This window comes from Phalacrocorax carbo, chromosome 16, assembly GCF_963921805.1.
Source record: "Phalacrocorax carbo chromosome 16, bPhaCar2.1, whole genome shotgun sequence".
Taxonomy (NCBI): Eukaryota; Metazoa; Chordata; class Aves; order Suliformes; family Phalacrocoracidae; genus Phalacrocorax; species Phalacrocorax carbo.
This window is the reverse complement of record NC_087528.1, coordinates 4,730,068-4,747,371: the sequence shown is the minus strand read 5'-3', so window position 1 is coordinate 4,747,371 and position 17,304 is coordinate 4,730,068. Positions and strand designations below refer to the sequence as shown.

At 42.7% G+C, this 17,304-nt stretch overlaps 1 protein-coding gene across 1 annotated transcript; it reads right to left on the bottom strand.

The window, feature by feature from the left end:
- Positions 1–94: 94 nt before the first annotated feature.
- Positions 95–16,319, bottom strand: DGKE (diacylglycerol kinase epsilon). Its single transcript, XM_064467437.1, has 11 exons — positions 15,234–16,319; positions 13,446–13,605; positions 12,831–12,950; positions 11,785–11,928; positions 9,711–9,868; positions 9,367–9,418; positions 9,103–9,216; positions 8,528–8,599; positions 7,880–8,007; positions 6,850–6,961; positions 95–6,537 (listed from the first exon to the last, which is right to left on the bottom strand). Exons 1-11 carry the CDS (start codon positions 15,689–15,691, stop codon positions 6,346–6,348), a joined length of 1,710 nt encoding a protein of 569 aa, XP_064323507.1. The 5' UTR covers positions 15,692–16,319; the 3' UTR covers positions 95–6,345.
- Positions 16,320–17,304: the final 985 nt, after the last annotated feature.

Sequence of the window (17,304 nt, the reverse complement as noted above, 5' to 3'; positions counted from 1 at the left end):
AAGGAATGAACTGTTCTGTCAAGAGCACACCAACCACTCCTTCCTCACTGTTCTGTGGGAAACCCCCCCAAAATACTGAATCCCAAATTGTTACCTTCTTGACTGAAGAAAACTAAGGTGTTATAAAGTCTACTTTTTCATCTATTACTTGCATTTTAAGCTCTTTTTTTTTCCTATGTAGTGCAACTTCAGAATATATGCATAAACACATTCAATACAAGTCCCAAGTACAGCATCACAGTATTTCCAAGCTAAATAATAATTTTTTTTTTAAACTGCTAACATGCTGGTATTGTCTTGTAAGTAGTTATTAATAATTTAAAGTTACAGCTCTTAAAGTTAACATGATTATGGTATTCTGATCACTAATTACTAAATAGAAATAACTACTTTACATATTGGAGTTACAAGCTACAAAAATAAAAATCCATTCTGTTTAACTATAAAAATCCTAGAAAGAGAAGATGGCTGGAGGTACTCTAATGATTACAACAGCTGGTAGCAGACAAAATGGCTTTTGAGGGATGTAAACTCTGAAGATACAGATAAAATAAACTCACCATGTAAGTTCCCACTTACTCTTAAAAAGAAAATTATGCTGAAATCTAGAATCAAGTTGTAAGTGAAACAGTGCAACACGAGTTACATACAGCAAGAGTATACAGCACAGTAAACAGGGCAGTATTAATGAGAAACGAAGTAAAATTTTGAATACATTCATGCTTCTGAACCGTTAAGGGCCAGATCCTCAGCTAACGTAAATCAGCATAATATCACTAGGTTTAGTCAAGGCATGTGGCTTTACTCCAGCTGTAAGTCTCTCCCTGAGATGCCCAAAACCTGAACTGGGTATTCAGCACTCTGAGATAAAGCAATTTCGGTCATGCCATGCTTTCAGAACTGCGGCCTAAATGAAGCTGAAATACAGAATGTGTAAGTTCCCTCAACACACCTAACTGCTAAAGGAACAAGCGGTCTCTGTTGTCTCTTTCCGGCGTTCAGGAAGCAGCTATCATTTCTCAGAAAGAAAAAACGTCAGAGCATTTTCAAATAAGTGGTTCACATTCAACAGGATCAGCTATGACACTATAGTTTTTAAATCTGAAGATATCCTCGTTTACGCCTAAAAGGTTGAATCTTTTGTCCAAAAGGAAGACGACTGCTAGCAGTTGGTATGAAATACAGAACAAAAAGGATCTTCAGTTAGGACACATGCAAAGATTCCTAAGTGTCCTACTCTTACCCACGGATTAACTAACTGGGATACAGTGGTGCTCTACCAAAAAGCATTTGTGGCCAAGTAAAAAAGAGTAATATTATAACATTGATACTATTACGCTGTTCACAGCTAAGGTACAGTGCTTGAAGGTTTTTTAACCAGTGAGATACAATAACACACACTGCAGAAGCTGTGAGCTTCAGTGCAACATAACGCAGAACCAGAAGGAACTGGCCAAACTGAAACCAGGACTTGAGCTATCTGGTTCTCAGAACCTGTGGAGAATGGGGAAGTTCCTCCCCAGCAGCAAAGAGCAAAAATTGTACTTTCAAAATAGGTCAGGGGGACTGGGAAGCTTTGGAGTCCTTTCTAATATCTTCCAGGTGTGGGGATGGCAAGTGAAAAAGCCAAGCAGGTGGGGTACTGCGCTAAGAATAAGCTGTGTGAAGCCACTCCAATTTTCCTTTTCTGACAAGCGAGCTGGCGTGAAGGATAAAGCGACAGCAGAGAAGCTCACTATCCTGACTCCAGCAGAGCTTTTGATACCGTCCCCGATGACATTTTTAGCTGGAAGTGAGCCAGCATAAAACGAGTAGTTAAATGACTGAGGGAAAGAAGTACTTACACTAGCAAGACAAAACGTACAGGGGAACAAATTCTCAGCCTGAATCAGCTGAAGTTATACAGAAGAAACTTGGAACTCACTCTTGCTCTAAGCATTGCCTCAGCAAGATGATTTTCTCGAAGTGTATTCAAACATGGTAGCATTTTCTTTTGCAACCAGGAGAAACTCAAGTCTGTTTTCTGAGAGCAAGTACTTGAAGCTTTTAACTAAAGTAAACAATATTTCAAGTTACGTAGTGCCTCAGAAAAGCAAGACCTGGGGGGGGGAAAAAAACCAAACCCAAACCCCTATGAAGGGGCAACATCAAAAGCAAACATATAAAACAAGTATCAAAGGAATTATGCTATACAGCCTTTACATTATGAACATGAAATGCAATTCATAACAGTGCTAGCTGAGGAAAAATGTTCAAACTGGAACATAATTCTAAATAAATTTGAAACAGAAATATCACCATTACAGTAGAAAGAAGACACAAGACCGTGTTCTCTAATAACTGCAATAATTCTAAAGTGCTGTTGAAAGTATGCTCTAAATACCACCCTGAACTGCTTTAAACACCAGGAACAACAGACATACTTAAAAAGAAAAAAAAACAAGTAAATCAATGCCATTCCCCTAAGCTGTTTTTAAAGACGATGAACGCAAGTTTGGCCTTCAGACACCTTTTTAAGAAGTCCAGACGTGGAGAAAGATCCAAAATGCAGGTGCCATTTGAAACAGTTTAACCCTGCTATGAATTGCTGAAAACACAAAGTAAAACAGAGCCTATGACAAGGAGTTCTATGCACATGAAAATACGCGTACACGCTCTATCAATCTGTGCGTGAACAAGCGAGGTTTGAGCAAGGCAGGAGCCCGACTCATGGAAAGGCTCTCCATGCAAGCGTGAGTTTTTGTCTTGCATGTGGCAGGATTGAGAACCTACGGTAAAGAAAGTTATCAGAGCCCCGAGCTTCAGTTAAGCTAGTGTATGCAGCAATGAAACTGCAAGACTTTGTGGATTTGCTTTTGAGTGCTTGACAATTGATGTTATTATTCACCCTGTACATTTTACACAAAGGTATCACTCTATGAAGACCGCCAGAAGAAACTCTTCATTATTTCTTTTTGAAACATCGCTTTCACTGTTTTTCCAGTGTCAATCATTAACAGGGTTAGGGAAAATTCTCCGGTGCAGGAAGGGAGATCCATCTGCAGAGTACCCTCTTCTGGATAGAGAATGCACTGCAGTATTTTCAGGTTTCCGATCTGTTTTCAGAAGAGCTACAGAAGAGCTATTTGTATTGGTGCTTCATGCACCTACAGCATTAAAACAAGCACGTAACAGTTTTACAGTCACACCACACCTGACAACATGAAGCAGCTACAGCTATATCACAAATCAGAGAAGTTCAGTTATGATAGCACTAGAATCTGGGAGCCCATTGCTGACACTGCCTGCAGTTGGACTAGAACAGTTCCAGAGAAGTAACTCGAAACAGGCTTTAATCAAATTTGCAACACACTGGAAAGGAGGATACGCTGAAATGGAAGGACAGCATGCTGGAAACACCAAGACTTCCCAACAGATTCTAGTGCTAACACTGTATGTTTAAAAAAGACCTTGTTTTTGGCGTGCATATGACAGCGACATAGTTACAACAGAACGACGACCCCAGGTCTGACTGGGAGCTGGACACTTCAACCTGACAGGAGATTCTCCGTACCGTAAATGCAATTTTACGAGAGGCTTCCCCATGCTCACAATGGCTACGTTTGCTACCTATCATTTGCTGCAATCACTAACAGTCAGTTTGTGAAACACAAGTTTCTTCAGCTCCACATGCACGAAGGGGGTGATCTGTCCAATGTAAACCAGGCCGTTTACCAGGGCTTGCCCCAAACAAGCACCCAATTAGATACTACTTTCACTTACACTTTGCCTTTGTTTCTTCAAAAGGAATGATGGATTTACATTTCCCATTTAGGACTGGACTCCTGGCAAGCCGCAGTAAGCGGGAGGATCTTGCCTGCACAAACACACGAGAACATCACCGGTACCCACTCGGGCAAAGCGCAAGTGGAGAAGCCAGCTCACCTTCTGAAAAAAGGGAGACTTTCAAAGTCGTGGCATCGACAGGTTTTTTTTTCTAGATGTCAAGAGTTCAAAGAGAGAAGTTTTTGAATAGGTAAGGGTTCTTAGGCTACAAAACAATTTGAATAATCATCTGATCAACTTCAGGTAACTCTTTTAAACTGTGTTATGAATAGTTTAGATCAAGTAGCCAGAGGTGTAATTTCTCTTGAGCAAATACTGCCTTTCATAGCATGTACCCTGCTTTTCCACCCTCGTCACTTGTTTGTAAACAATAGTTATGTAAGAACCATAGCACAGAACTTCACTATTTTTAGGATGCTGATGGTTAGAAGTTGGTTAAAAAAAGTAATAACTTTAAGATTTTTGTAGCCAATACAAACAACCTCATAACTAAAAAAAAAAAAGGCTAGTAGATTTATCTAAAATAGTATACTTTTGGGTATTTTAAACACTTTTTACATAGATTTAACTATTAATTTGTACTCTATTTACATACAATAAAATAATTAAGATGTGGTGTGTAAGGCTAATGAATATGGGATTTACAAATGGCTTCTGCTTTACAGTTCATTACACTCTAGTCACATTTTCAGGCAGCTATAAATTCACTGATAATCAGTAGTATTTAAGATCTAGTACGTATACTTTCTACAACAAATACCGTCAAGTTAAAAACGTTCTCCAAAGAGGATTACAATTGAAGGTTTTAAAATACTGACTTCACCAAGGTTTCAATAAATTATTTTAAAATATAAATAGTTCATTCACCATTAATGCAAATGTCATTTTATAGATTGTTGAAAAACAGTTTCATTTTACAAAACCTAGAAACATTGTCTGCTCTACGCAATGGTATCGCTTTCAGTTAGCATAAAGAAAAAAAGGTGGGGAAAAAAAGATTGGGGGAGTTCTGACAAAAGCAGCGACATTCAAAGTTCAGACCAAAGCTCTCAACTTCTCTTATGATCTTGGCTTATGCACGATACATTCAGCATAAATTCTCTTCCTAACTGGAAGATCACCTTCAGTAACTCAGCTGGACTTAACTGAATTACTTAGTGGCAAATTTTAAACCTCAACTCACAGCTCTCACCTGCTGTGGGCTTAAAATTCCCACAACACAAGAAAAAAAGGAAGCAGATTTTTACTTCTGTTAAACATGAAGATGTTTCACCTGAGAAGCTTTTAACCTGAGAAGCTTCAGATACGCCAAACTGACAGTTCCCATGTACTTCTGTACTTGTTCTTAACCTTTACTACAAGTATAGACCACCAATCTTTTTCTCGCCCTACATTCATATGGGAAATGAAGTTTCAGATCCAACAAGGTATCTTTGACCTGCTAAGCGCCTGTCAGAAAACAAATGCTTCCATGCTTTTTTTTTCTCACAAAAAAATTTACACATTAACGTCAGAACTTGCTAACCTCTGCAAATTTAGCTCTCAGCCTCCAGACCTCAACAGTTGACAGACGGACTTGCTATTGATCATTTTCAGGTGATTATGAAGGAAGATCTTTAACAAGCCTAAAAACCCCCACATTTGCCAACAATCATTATTTCTTTAAAACCCTCCGGTACATAGCTAAAAGAAACAGCTCCTTTGTCCAAGTTTTCCTCCAAAAAGCCTCCTCAAGAACTAAGATGTTGCTATTTACAAAAACTAGAATTAGTCTCTCACTGAACTGAAACAGAGTCAGTCACAGGATCATTCAGTGCAAGTCAGGGTAGAATGATTTTGAAGTTGTATCTTGGGTACTCAGGACCTCAGGCGTGCTCTACCTATGGCCTACAAAGCCACTGAAGCAGGCCATTCGCTAACAGAACATTTCCAGACACCTTTGGTCCAAAAGCATCTTTCTTGCTAACCACCTTCCCAAGAGCTCCCAGAACCTCTGCTCTCCCAGTGAAGCCTACTAGACACACACTGCACGAGCCCGTCCCGCTCCCAAGAGGAGAAGGCAGCCAGGAGCAGCTGTTGTCAGAAAAATCAGCCCACACCCTGCTCGGTCTGGTTTTCTGTTCTGGAACTGTTCTGGGGAAGATGGCAGGTGGAAGCAGGCCAGACTCCCAGCTCTTCCTCTTCCCAAGGGTATCAAACCTTTTACAGACTAGACTGTGTATGTGCAGAAGATCTGATTCCACAGCAAGGAAGGGCTGCAGCATCTGTCTGTTTCCTGCCATTAGAGTAACTACCTCCCCCGGCTAGAAAGGCTGGGCATCACCACCAATCTAAAAGGCAAAACAGTTGTGGTAATTCAGCTATGAAAGTTTTCATGAATGTGAAAGCATGGCTTTTTCCTCAGCTCTAGTTCATTCGCGAGCATGAACCTTACGGCATAAACCCTAATCTAGATTAGGCGTTCTCAGTGTTTTTAACGAGCTGAAGTTCATCGCTGTATTACGTGAAATTCCACAAAACCTATATATCTTCATCCGTCTGTTCTCTCACTTGGTCTTGCTCAGACATGCTGGAAGCTTCATCATCTGTTTGTTCACCCGAGTGATACAACATCAGTGCGTGTGTCTTATGAGTTATGGTAACAGTGCAGGGCCCCTGAGCCCACGGCTCTCCATCCACCTGCATCGGCATCTTTGAACTCTTCAAGATCAGCTGGTATTAAACAGAAGGACACACAATCATAGCAGTTCAAAGTTCATAGACACCTTTTGCAACTACAGTATACTGATGCTGCACGTTTTCAGCCTGGCCATGGAGGAATTTAGTATATAATTAGTTGCACTCCCAGGCCACCAACCACAGCAACTGAGGACTGTGAATTATGACGTAATTGATTTTTACTAAGCAAGAGAAACATCTAGCTCAACTGCAAACCGCAACTCCAGATCAGACAGTTGAGTGCTTAAGGTTCTATACTGTGTATTAGACAAAATTTGGGGAAACAGGTTCATAAACACCACTTACCCTCACTGTATGTGCCTGCCCTAGCCGCACGGGATTTGCTAGTTTCACCTGAATCTGAGCACAGTGGAAAGAACCATGCACACCAACAACTTCCAGAAGTCCATCATCATGTCTATGAATTAAGAAAGGAGACTCTTTTTAGTGGTTCTCATGAGCTTTAGAATATCTGTCCAAATATTACAGAGTCCTTTTATGGCTAATTCCTATAGAGAAGACAAATGTTATTCTACAAATATGCTTAAACTATCTATTTGTGCCGGACAACAAATCTCACTGAACGGCAACGGAAGCCATACAAACCCACAAGTATGGAGCAATATACCAGCTGTCACTCACTAGCTAGCTTCTGGAAATGGCAGATATGTGACTTTCCAAGACTCATCGTGCATAGTTAAGGCCCACAGCAGATTTCTCTTCCATGAATCTGTACAATTTTCTATCTTTTCACTCAGTTATTAATCTACAGGAACATCTTTTAATGGCTTAACTTTTTAGATTTTGGTAAAGGACCTTGCCAAAATATTTTTTAGAAATCCAGGATCATAAGCCTTGTAGCAGAACTATGAAGTATATTTATATACATGGCTTCTTCAGAAGGAAGTCACAAGACGGAATAACTAATATACTCACCTACTCTCCTCTTTAGTATTGCTCCAGCCAACTTACTCAAGCATGGGAATCAAATTTTTGGCTTTGTTTTTACTTTATATTCTAACCTCTGTGAAGATGTGTTATTTTATATTCTGAAATGGACATATCTTCTACTTTTTGAAGGCTACATTTATTTTTAATAGCCTCTTCAATGCTATGCCAGACATTTTGAGAAGGTCTTAAAAAAAACTCGATGTGTGGGATGCACTTAGTTCAAGTGCACGAGGAAAACAGAAAAATCTGAGATAGCCTACTGTCACAAGGAATCCTGACTTCAGACAAGGCTGGCTACACAAGCACAGCCTACTGGAGGGAATTGCTTACACTACAAGAACTGTTAAAAGGGGAAAAAAAAAAAAGAAAAATAGGCACTGGGTACCTTGCCAAAGGATAAGGCTCATCACCCATTCCTTCCCAGAGCCTACAGCCACCTCCCCAGTATCCAATATTCAGGACAATGATGCCTTCCAAATTGGGCAACTCGATTCTCTCACCATCCAACTCTAGCTTTAGAAGACAAACATAAGTTAATTACTGTGGACCAAATTCAGTACTTCAATATAAGCTAATTATTCTCTTTATGCATTTAATAGGCTTCCACTTCAATAAAAACTAGCCCTGTACAAACAGAACATGTTTTCATACTTCAAAAAAATGACTTCTGATTTCAGAAGATATCCTAAGCTGTAATAAGTTTCTGTTAATAGAGAAAAGAAAAAGGAACTCTCACTTATGTAGGTCTCTGGTGCAAAGGCAAAATTTTACCTGAATATCAGTACTTGAACTCACAAAACTGAGTCAAGGCCATAAAAAAATACTTAGGAATTTTCAGTAAGCCCGAAGACATGAGTTCCATGAAGTAAGCTGCAGACAGCAAAATGAACATCAACAATACCCCAAGTCCAGAGCCATCCTTATACAAACATCATATAGAGGCAAACTGCAAAGCTTTCCCCCTTTTCCTTCATAAGGTAAGTTTATTACACTCCACTGATTGTCCAGAGAATAAGCAAGTTAAAAAACTTACCTCAACCTTTTTGTTAAGATCTTTACACTCTTGTACTAAGCAGTCTTTGGTTCCATAAAAAAAGTAAACAGCCTATAAAAAACCCCAAACAAACAGGGAGAACAGAAAACACTGTTAGAAAAACAAAATTCATATGAAGGCTATTTGAAATATTAATGTATAGTTGTTGTTCTGCAAACCTTATCTAAAATTCTTCTCTTACATATTTGCACATTCTTCAACTAAGCTTCCTTCGTGAGATAAGCTACAACTTGCATAAGACACTTGCCTTCCACTTTATAAAGAAATAGGCAATGTCCTTAACTCATTAAGTTTCAAAGCAAATGAGACATTCTCAACAAAAATTGAACAAACAGCATGTTCTGTAAGCAAGCAAGCAAGCAGAGGCAAGGCAGAACACTTGTGAGAAGGCTGAAAACATGTTTTATGCATGGAATCCCCTCCCCAGGAAAAATGAGTTCAAACTCCTAAACTGGCATGAAAGGGAAGTAGGTGAGTAAAGCAATGTAAAGCAAAAAATAGCCTTAAGCCAGGTCAACAACTACAAGGAGAAAATGTCACTTTACCAAACACACCTTATTAATAATTCTGCTGGAAAACAGAGAGGGAGTCTTCTCACGATGAGCATGAAAGTTTAAAGCCATGAGAGCATCAGGTCCTATAGAAAAGTAGTTGTTCATTGTGAATACCTGTAAGACAGAAATTCTAGTTACAGTCTTATTAAGCATCATTAATAGGATTTAAAAGTCACAGTGTTTAATGGGAAGTAGGTAGCCGGAAAAGTACTCGTAAACGTACAGGTATTCCATAGAATGTGTATTTATACGTGCAAACCGTACCTTTGGTTTCCTTAAGTTGTAGTATCCTTTGTTTGTTACTTGTATCTTCCATCTGAAAAAACAACAGCCATAACTTAGACTCATGACAGAGGTCGTTCTCAGTATCAAAGCAGTCGCTAGGAATCTCGTATCTATACTGAGATCAAGTCAAAAGATTCAAATTTAAGTTATAAAAGAGTTAAGCCTTTTGGAACAACTAAATAACGCCTGATTTTGGACCTCAGTTATTTTGCAGTTCCCTCCAGCGACACTTGTGTTTCTTTATGTACACTGCCGCAGCTGGATGTCAGTGGAGCTGTAGCAGTATTTGGTTCTACACAATTTACCTTTTCACTGTTACTTACCTGTCTAGCTTGATTCCATCTGCCTCCATGACATTTCGTAGGATTTGTTCTACAGGGACTTCTCCAGCATAACCTGCACCCCAGCCCAGTGTATTAGACAGGTCATTACCTGTTCCCAGAGGTAAAATTGCAACCTGTGGAATATAACGTTCTTGCCCCTAGGATACAGAAACACTGCATATTAGCTCCTCCTTTAGCATTCGTTTTCTCCCTTTTATTCCCAAATGTTCAGGTTCGATAAATATCATTAACCTTCATAGCAGCTTGTTACCTAGTCCAGAGCAATAGAGCTGGCAGGGTTAGTACAGCAGATAACACATTTAAGTACTTATCGTAGGGATAACACAAAGGAAGCAAATGTTAAACCATTGTGGGAAAAGAGGATACAAACACGATACGGAAACAATGCATTATTAATACTGAACAGAGTAGTCCTTCAAAAGAATGATGCTTTGGATGTAGAAGTGGAAGCCTGAACTCCTCACCTGATTTCCTGACTATATGGTGCTGGCTTGCTGCAGCCACAGGTGAGTTACTAACACTATTGCTGCACATGCCTCAGGGAAGTGATACGAACACAGAGACGTAACACACGAGGCTGTGAACCATAACACGACACCGAAATGCTCTTACAAGACTGAAGTGAGGTTAGATCTAAAACAACAGATGCACGTAATACTAGAGTATTCAACCACGGACGGAAATTCACACACTCGGAAAAGGAAAGTTGGTATCTAATCTTCATAGGTGCCACATACACACAGAGATCCAACTGCCATCAACAGATGGAGCAGATGATAACCACCTCTGCAGAGCAAGTGACAGAAGCAGACACTCAGAATGGCCACCTTAGCAAAGGTCTTTGCTCTCTTTACCACAGAAGGTGAACAGTTATTTCAGATGTAGTACGGCCTTCAAAATTCTGCTGTGAAAAGCACTTGCAATAACTGGCACTATGGTTACTGTTTTTTCAAGAACAAATATCAGCCAGGTAATCTGTATTTGAGGGTCAAGATAAATGAAGGGAGCAAATAACCTACTGCTGATAATAAAAAGGTTTTGCTGATAACCTCAGCAGTATTTATGTAATTCCAATGACTCAGTCTGAATACTTGGAAACCAAGAAGAACAGATTTCACCAGCTATGTTGGGTCTGAGGGACAATATATCAAGTGTCCAAGACCATGTAACCATATACTCATATTCATTAACCTTTATAGTTACGCTTTGTTGCATTTCTATTTCATCAGCACATAAAAATTCTCAAAGAGGCTCAGTTTGACTATGTATGAAGTTGTAATAATGGCCTTCAACTAGCACATTTCATGTATTAACGACAAAGCTGCAGGGGTGGGGGGGAAGGGACATTGATATATAGAGAGTAACTTTCTTCATTTTATCACAAGAGAAGTTGTTTGTTAGTTAAAGCACTAAAGCCCTAGTAATTATTCTTCATTCTTAATTTTCTCAGGAGTTCCCAGTAGTACCCTGTAAATTGGAATATCTTCCATTTCAAACCAACAGTAGACACACAGCTTGTTTTTTCCTTCTATACGTGCTGTTAATAGGTGAGGGTGCAGACTGACAGATTCTTTAGAATACATGATAAGGAGCTGAAGCAAATTACTGCACTCATTCATGCACTGGCAACATAACCAGTATAGCCAGAAAAATTATGAGGTTATTATAAAAGATTGAGCACGCTGGGAGAAATAAGCAGTCAGAGCACATTAGCCATTATTAGGGATTCCATTTACAACAAAATAAATCTGTTTAGACAAAAAGGAAAGAACAATGCATAAAATCTTCTGTAGAACAGGAAGAGAACAAGCTGCAGAATAATTTAATATAATTTAAAATCTAAAGCTTTCATATTTTTGCTGAACTACAGGGACTCATAACAAGACGCATTCCCCCCCGCCCCCAATATGAATAAGCAAATCTGCAAATATTTCTCTGTAGGCTTATTCAGGAAGATGAAAACAATAAATGCTGGTAAGAGACTGGGTGTAGCACTTCAGCAGCTCCAAAACTCATTTCACCATAAGACATCTTTTAATTTAAAACACAATACCTTTATCTTCATTTCATCAATTGCATCCAGGACCCAGCCTACGGTGCCATCCCCACCACAGACAAGAACCCTGACAGCGTTGCAAGGCAGCAAGGTACAAAGTTGGAGTGCTTTAGCAGGTGCGATTTTACTTAGATCAAAAACCTAGAAGAAAGCAAAATAAGGAGTTCCGTAAGTTCACAGAACATGACTCAGGATTTGCCTCACAGATAAACAACTTCAAGAAGTTCATCCTAATGCAAAACAAAGATTCTCCATTTACAATATTACATTAGCAAATGCGCTGTCTTGACTTTTATGAGCAGGACTTAGTTTCCCAAATTCACAAGAGAGCTCCACCTGCTTCCTTAGGAATCAATGCCATTGATAAACCCAGCTGACAGAGTCCTAAGTAAAGTCTGTATCTAGACACATTATGAGGAATTCTGTAAAGGTGAAAGACTTCAGATTAAAGTTGTTTTCAAATACTCAGCACACAAAGTTTATTCTTTAAAGCCTTACTGGGAAGCATTTAGAACACACACAGTGACTTCTATCAGGCTGGGTTTTGAACTTTAAAGGAAGAGTATTAAGGTGCGGCCAGGAAATCCAAGGAAAGACTAACTGCCTTACGTCAGCATCCTCTGCCATCCCAGGGGATTTTAAGGGGAAAGTGACAACACAAAGCAGCAACTGTAAACACTGACATTTGCACAAGTGAAGCAAGGATTTAAACAAATAGAGGTTTCAAACTAAGAAGATTTAAATATTTCATTTTCTAAAAATTGTACACTGTTTCAAGAGCCAGACACTTACCATTAACAGAACTGCTGCATGTATTACTATGAATAGAAAACTGGACCAGTGTTAGAACCAGAACAACCTTGGGGGTGGGAGGAGCCTCTGCGCTTCTGGTCTCTGTCTATAAGCTATTCTTTCTAAAAGAACAAACTACATGAATTTGTTTCCTTTACTGATCTTCCACAGGATCCTACTGCCATCGTGTAAACAAAGTGATGTTTATTTTAGTTTAAACTTTTATTATAGTAGCTTTTCACTGTAAATACCTGAACGGGGTTCAGCAGAATTTTAAATTCTCCTAGTAAAGTTTCACCCATGTTGTTTCCACTACGAGTATTAGCCAGTACAATCACTGGCATCCAGTGTTTCCTGCAGTAAGGTGCTACCTGCAAAAAGGTAACAGTCCGTCAGTCATACAAATACTGCACGTCTGAAAATGTTTAAAGCCTTGCTCCAAAACCCATCCCCTGTAAGTGCTGAAATGAGGAAGTCACCAATTAGTCTGAAGCAGTTTCTATTTCAGAATAGAAACAAATACTTCTGACGCAGCAAGCTTGAAGATTTCCGTTCTACAGTGCCTTGGACAACAAATACTACAGTGTTATGAACACAGTAGTAGAAAAATCACAAAGCACTCAATGAAGTAAGGTACCCGAACCTCAGCGTTGTTTTGGAAAAACAAAATCCAAATGCCTGCTCACGCTTCGACTACTATGTTAATAAAATGACAAACACCTCCGACCTAACACTGCAAGTACTTCATATATATTGAAACATTTACCTGATAGTTATTAACCTGACAATGTACCAAGTTCAAGTTTTCATGTTTTTTGGGTTTTTTAAAAAATACATTATAAAACCAAGAAGCAGTAGACAATTACCTTTTCATAATTGGTTCTTTTGTCTTTACGCATCTGGTTGATTGTAGACAAGTAGTACGGGGGAATAATTAAGTCTCTGAATTCTCCAAACGTACACTCCTCAGTCTTTAAACAATCCATCATGCATTCGTCATGTACAGTGTACTGACACCACACACACCTGGGAAAAAGACCAAAAAACATGAAGAAAGTCCTCGAACAACAAGCACATCGATTTTGCTCATTTATTTTACATAGAGTAACTTTCTGAAAAGTACTTATGTTTACATGCACCATTATAAGTAATATTTTAAGCATGTTACAGAGAAAACCACGCATTCCCTGGAAGTTTACATGACTGGGTATTGGGTACAGAAAATTACATAACTTGGTCATGTGCTTGCAAGTCTAGAGAAGTATTTGAATTCTGTGGAAAAAAAACACCCAACAAACCAAACCTCAACAGTTTTAATTTAATTCTATTCTTTTTAATTTGAAACACAGGTGCTATAAATACCCTCTTAACATTGTCTGCAATATGAACAGTTACACTGAAAGCCTGTATGAGAAACCGAACTCCTACCCATCCTTAAAGAGCACAGATAAAACACTGGAGTTCAATATAATAAGGCATTATTAATAACATTGATTTCTTAAGATAGGTAATACCCCTTTAAGTCTGAAACTTAAAAGGTTACACAGTACTGTACAAGGCCGATGGGATTTAGTTATGCAAAAATACTCAGTTTTATGATCTATTCTAAAAGCTGTCCTGGAAAACGGACCAGAACAAGAGGAAATACTGCAATATCCACTGCCAGCCTCTGCAGAATGTTAATCCTCATTTGCTACATCCAAAGCCTTAGTTTAAGCAGCTGTGAAAGCTATTTTTGGAGTCCTTCTGACTAATCCAGCACTCAACCAGAGTAGCAATGATACTTGCCCTGTACTGTGCCTTTCTTCTTTTCCTCTTCTTCCTTCCCCCTTTGCCTCCAAAATCCCCTACACGCCCTCCCTCCTCGAGGTTTTGTTTCTGACAGCGTGCTCATTCACACTGTGATTCTGCTTACTTACCAGGCCATCGGACAGCATCGCACAGACACAGGGCAAGAAGGCTGAAGTAACACACTGTACCCAGGACCGGGACCACTAGCGCTATAATTTGGCATAATGTGCCACTATGTGTCATGCTGACAACTTTGCAAGCAGCCTTACTGATGACAGTGCAAGCCCATTCAACTGTTCCTTGAAAATTTTCAACACTTACCCCAAACTTCAACAACAGATTATATTACAGTGGCTTTTAAAACTTTGCATTACCCTTTTTTGAGTATCCTTAAAAATGAACTTAAACCAGCTACAGGATGGTTGGTTGTTCTAGTAACATTGAGCAGATGCCAATTTTGCAGAGGTGCCTACACATTTTGGTGCTCTGAATTTGAGCTGTGGCCACCGAACTGCTCAGGCTACCCACTGTACAAATGACAAGCGCGTTAGAACCTTCTTAAGGTCATCCCCTAAAACATAAACTCTCTTGGGCATAGAGAGCCTTTTGTATGTAATTATACAGTAGCTAGCACATCACGCAGGAATAATGCAATTAAGAGAACAAGTGGACATGACTCAAATTGCCCACAATTTTAATTTTAGGATCTCTGAAGTTGTTTGTTTTTTTTTTTTTTAACTGAGTTTTATATTTGACTACTGCAGGATCTCCTTCGGGGTAAGGTGTTCCAATAACCCTGCGGAAAACAAAATACTGATATGGCATCGTACTTTCTCATACAAAGTCAAATTCCCTTGCAGTACCTGTAGTCGCAGAGCTTGGGCTGCGTACCGCACTGTTGTTTGCAAACCATACAGCAGCTGCAGAGCGGGACATTGCCTCTGATCCAGTGGTGTGGCATGGAGCTGCGGGCTCCGCCACTGCCCCGCATCATAATTTCCTTGCAGAGAAAAAGCCGGTCAGCCTTCTTGAGGCATCCCTCGCTGACACGCAGCCCGCAGCAGTTGCAGAAAGCACCCTGAAGGATGTGCTGAGCACACACGCAGCAGTAGGAGGGCTGCCCGAAGAGGTCTGTGTAGTGCCAGTCATGCTTGCTCTTGCGAAAGATGCCTCGTATGAGCACCTGCCGCCGGGACCGCTGGAAGCTGCACCACAAGGTGATCAGCACCGGCAGGAGCACAGAGCACAGAGTCCAAAACACCAAGCTCCAGTCTGCGACGACCGAGGAGGAAGTGCCGCCCCTGCTCTCCGTCCCTTCCATGCCTCAGCAGCTCGGCCCCGCCAGCCTAACCCCTCTCAGCAGCCGGGCAGACAGCGGGGCGAGCGCGGGAACGGGCCCCCAGTTCAAGGGGCCGGCGCGCAGCTTCATCAAACATCTTCTAATCCCTTATTAGGGCCAAGCACGTCTTTGCCCCCACGCCTGACCTACCGGCCGACGGAAGGGCTTCGGTGCTGGCCGGCTGCGAGGGGCTGCGCCGCCGCCTGCCCGGGCCCGGCCCAAGGTCGGCCCTGCCCGGCGCGGCCCTTCCCTCGCCCGCTCCACCCGGAGGGCGGCTCCGGACGCCCCCGGACGCCCCGCTTCCACTGAGCCCCCGCCGCGGGGGTGCGGGGGGGAGACACCGGCACCGCGCCGAGGCGCCGTCCCCTCACAGCGCCCCCGCTCCGCTGCCCGGCGCCGGGGGCCGCCGCCCGCCCTCGCCCCGCGCCCGCTGCCCGCTTCCCGCTCCGCAGCGCGGCGGGGGCTCCTGGCGGCGGAGGGAGGGGGGTGGCTCCTGGCGGCGGGGCTCCCCGCGGCCGCTGCCGCCTGCGCCGGGCCGAGGGGCGGCCGCAGCGCGGGGGCAGGCGAGCGGCGGCCCCGGGGATGCGCGGGGCGGCGGAAGCGGAAGCGGCCGAGGGCGGTTGCCAGGAGACGGGCACCGCCCGGAAGCGGGAGCGTTTGTCAGCGATTTATCGCGACACCGGGGTTATCGCCAGGGCTGCCGGCGGCCGGCACAGCGCCTGGCGGAGCTCGCTGGGCGGCAAACCCCGGGCGCGGAGCCTTGGTGGAGGAGGAGGAGGCGGCCGCCGAACAGGCTTCGGGCTGTTATCATAGAGCGTCCTGAGCTGGGAGGGACCCGCAAGCATCATCGCGTGCAACTCCTGTCCCTGCACAGAACAACCCCAAATTCACACCACGCCTCTGAGGGCCTTGTCCAAGTGCTTCTGGAATATCCCCAGGCTGGTGCCGTGATGCCTCCCTGGGGAGCCTGTGCCAGGGCTCCACCACCCTCTGGGGGAAGGACCTTTCCCTAATGCCCAGCCTAACCCTCCCCTGGCACATCTCCCTGCCGTTCCCTCGGGGCCTGGCGTTGGTCACCAGAGAGCAGAGACCAGCCCTGTCCCTCGTCCTCCCCTTGGGAGGGAGCTGCTGAGCGCCATGAGGCTGCCCTCGGCCTCCTCTGCTCCAGGCTGAACAAACCAAGGGACTTCAGCCGCTACTCCTACAGTTTCTCCTCCAAACCCTTCACCAACTCCGTGGCCTCCTCTGGACACTCTCTAGTAACTTTGGATCCCTAATACGCTGTGGCGCCCAGAACTGCACACAGCCCTCGAGGCGAGGCTGTGCCAGCGCAGAGCAGAGCCGGACAGTCCCTGCCCCAATGCAGGGCTTGGTGCGCCCCAGGGCACGGCTGGCCCTCTTGGCTGCCAGGGCACGCTGTCGGCTCCCGTTCAACTTGCCGTTGCCCAGAACCCCCAGGTCCCTCTCTGCAGAGCTGCTCTCCAGCCTCCCCTTCCCCAGCCTGTGCGTAGGGCCAGGGGTGTCGTGCCCCAGGTGCAGAGCCTGGCCCTTGCTCCTCTTGAACTTCATGCGGTTGGGGATTGCCCCGCTCTCCG

Excerpts from the sequence above, each read along its gene's own strand:
- DGKE (XM_064467437.1), bottom strand. The coding sequence starts at position 15,691 with ATGGAAGGGACGGAGAGCAGGGGCGGCACTTCCTCCTCGGTCGTCGCA. Across the intron at positions 12,951-13,445 it reads AAAGAACCAATTATGAAAAG|GTAGCACCTTACTGCAGGAA; the intron begins GTAATTGTCTAC and ends ACCTTTTTGCAG. Across the intron at positions 8,600-9,102 it reads CCAGCAGAATTATTAATAAG|GCTGTTTACTTTTTTTATGG; the intron begins GTGTGTTTGGTA and ends GGTTTTTTATAG.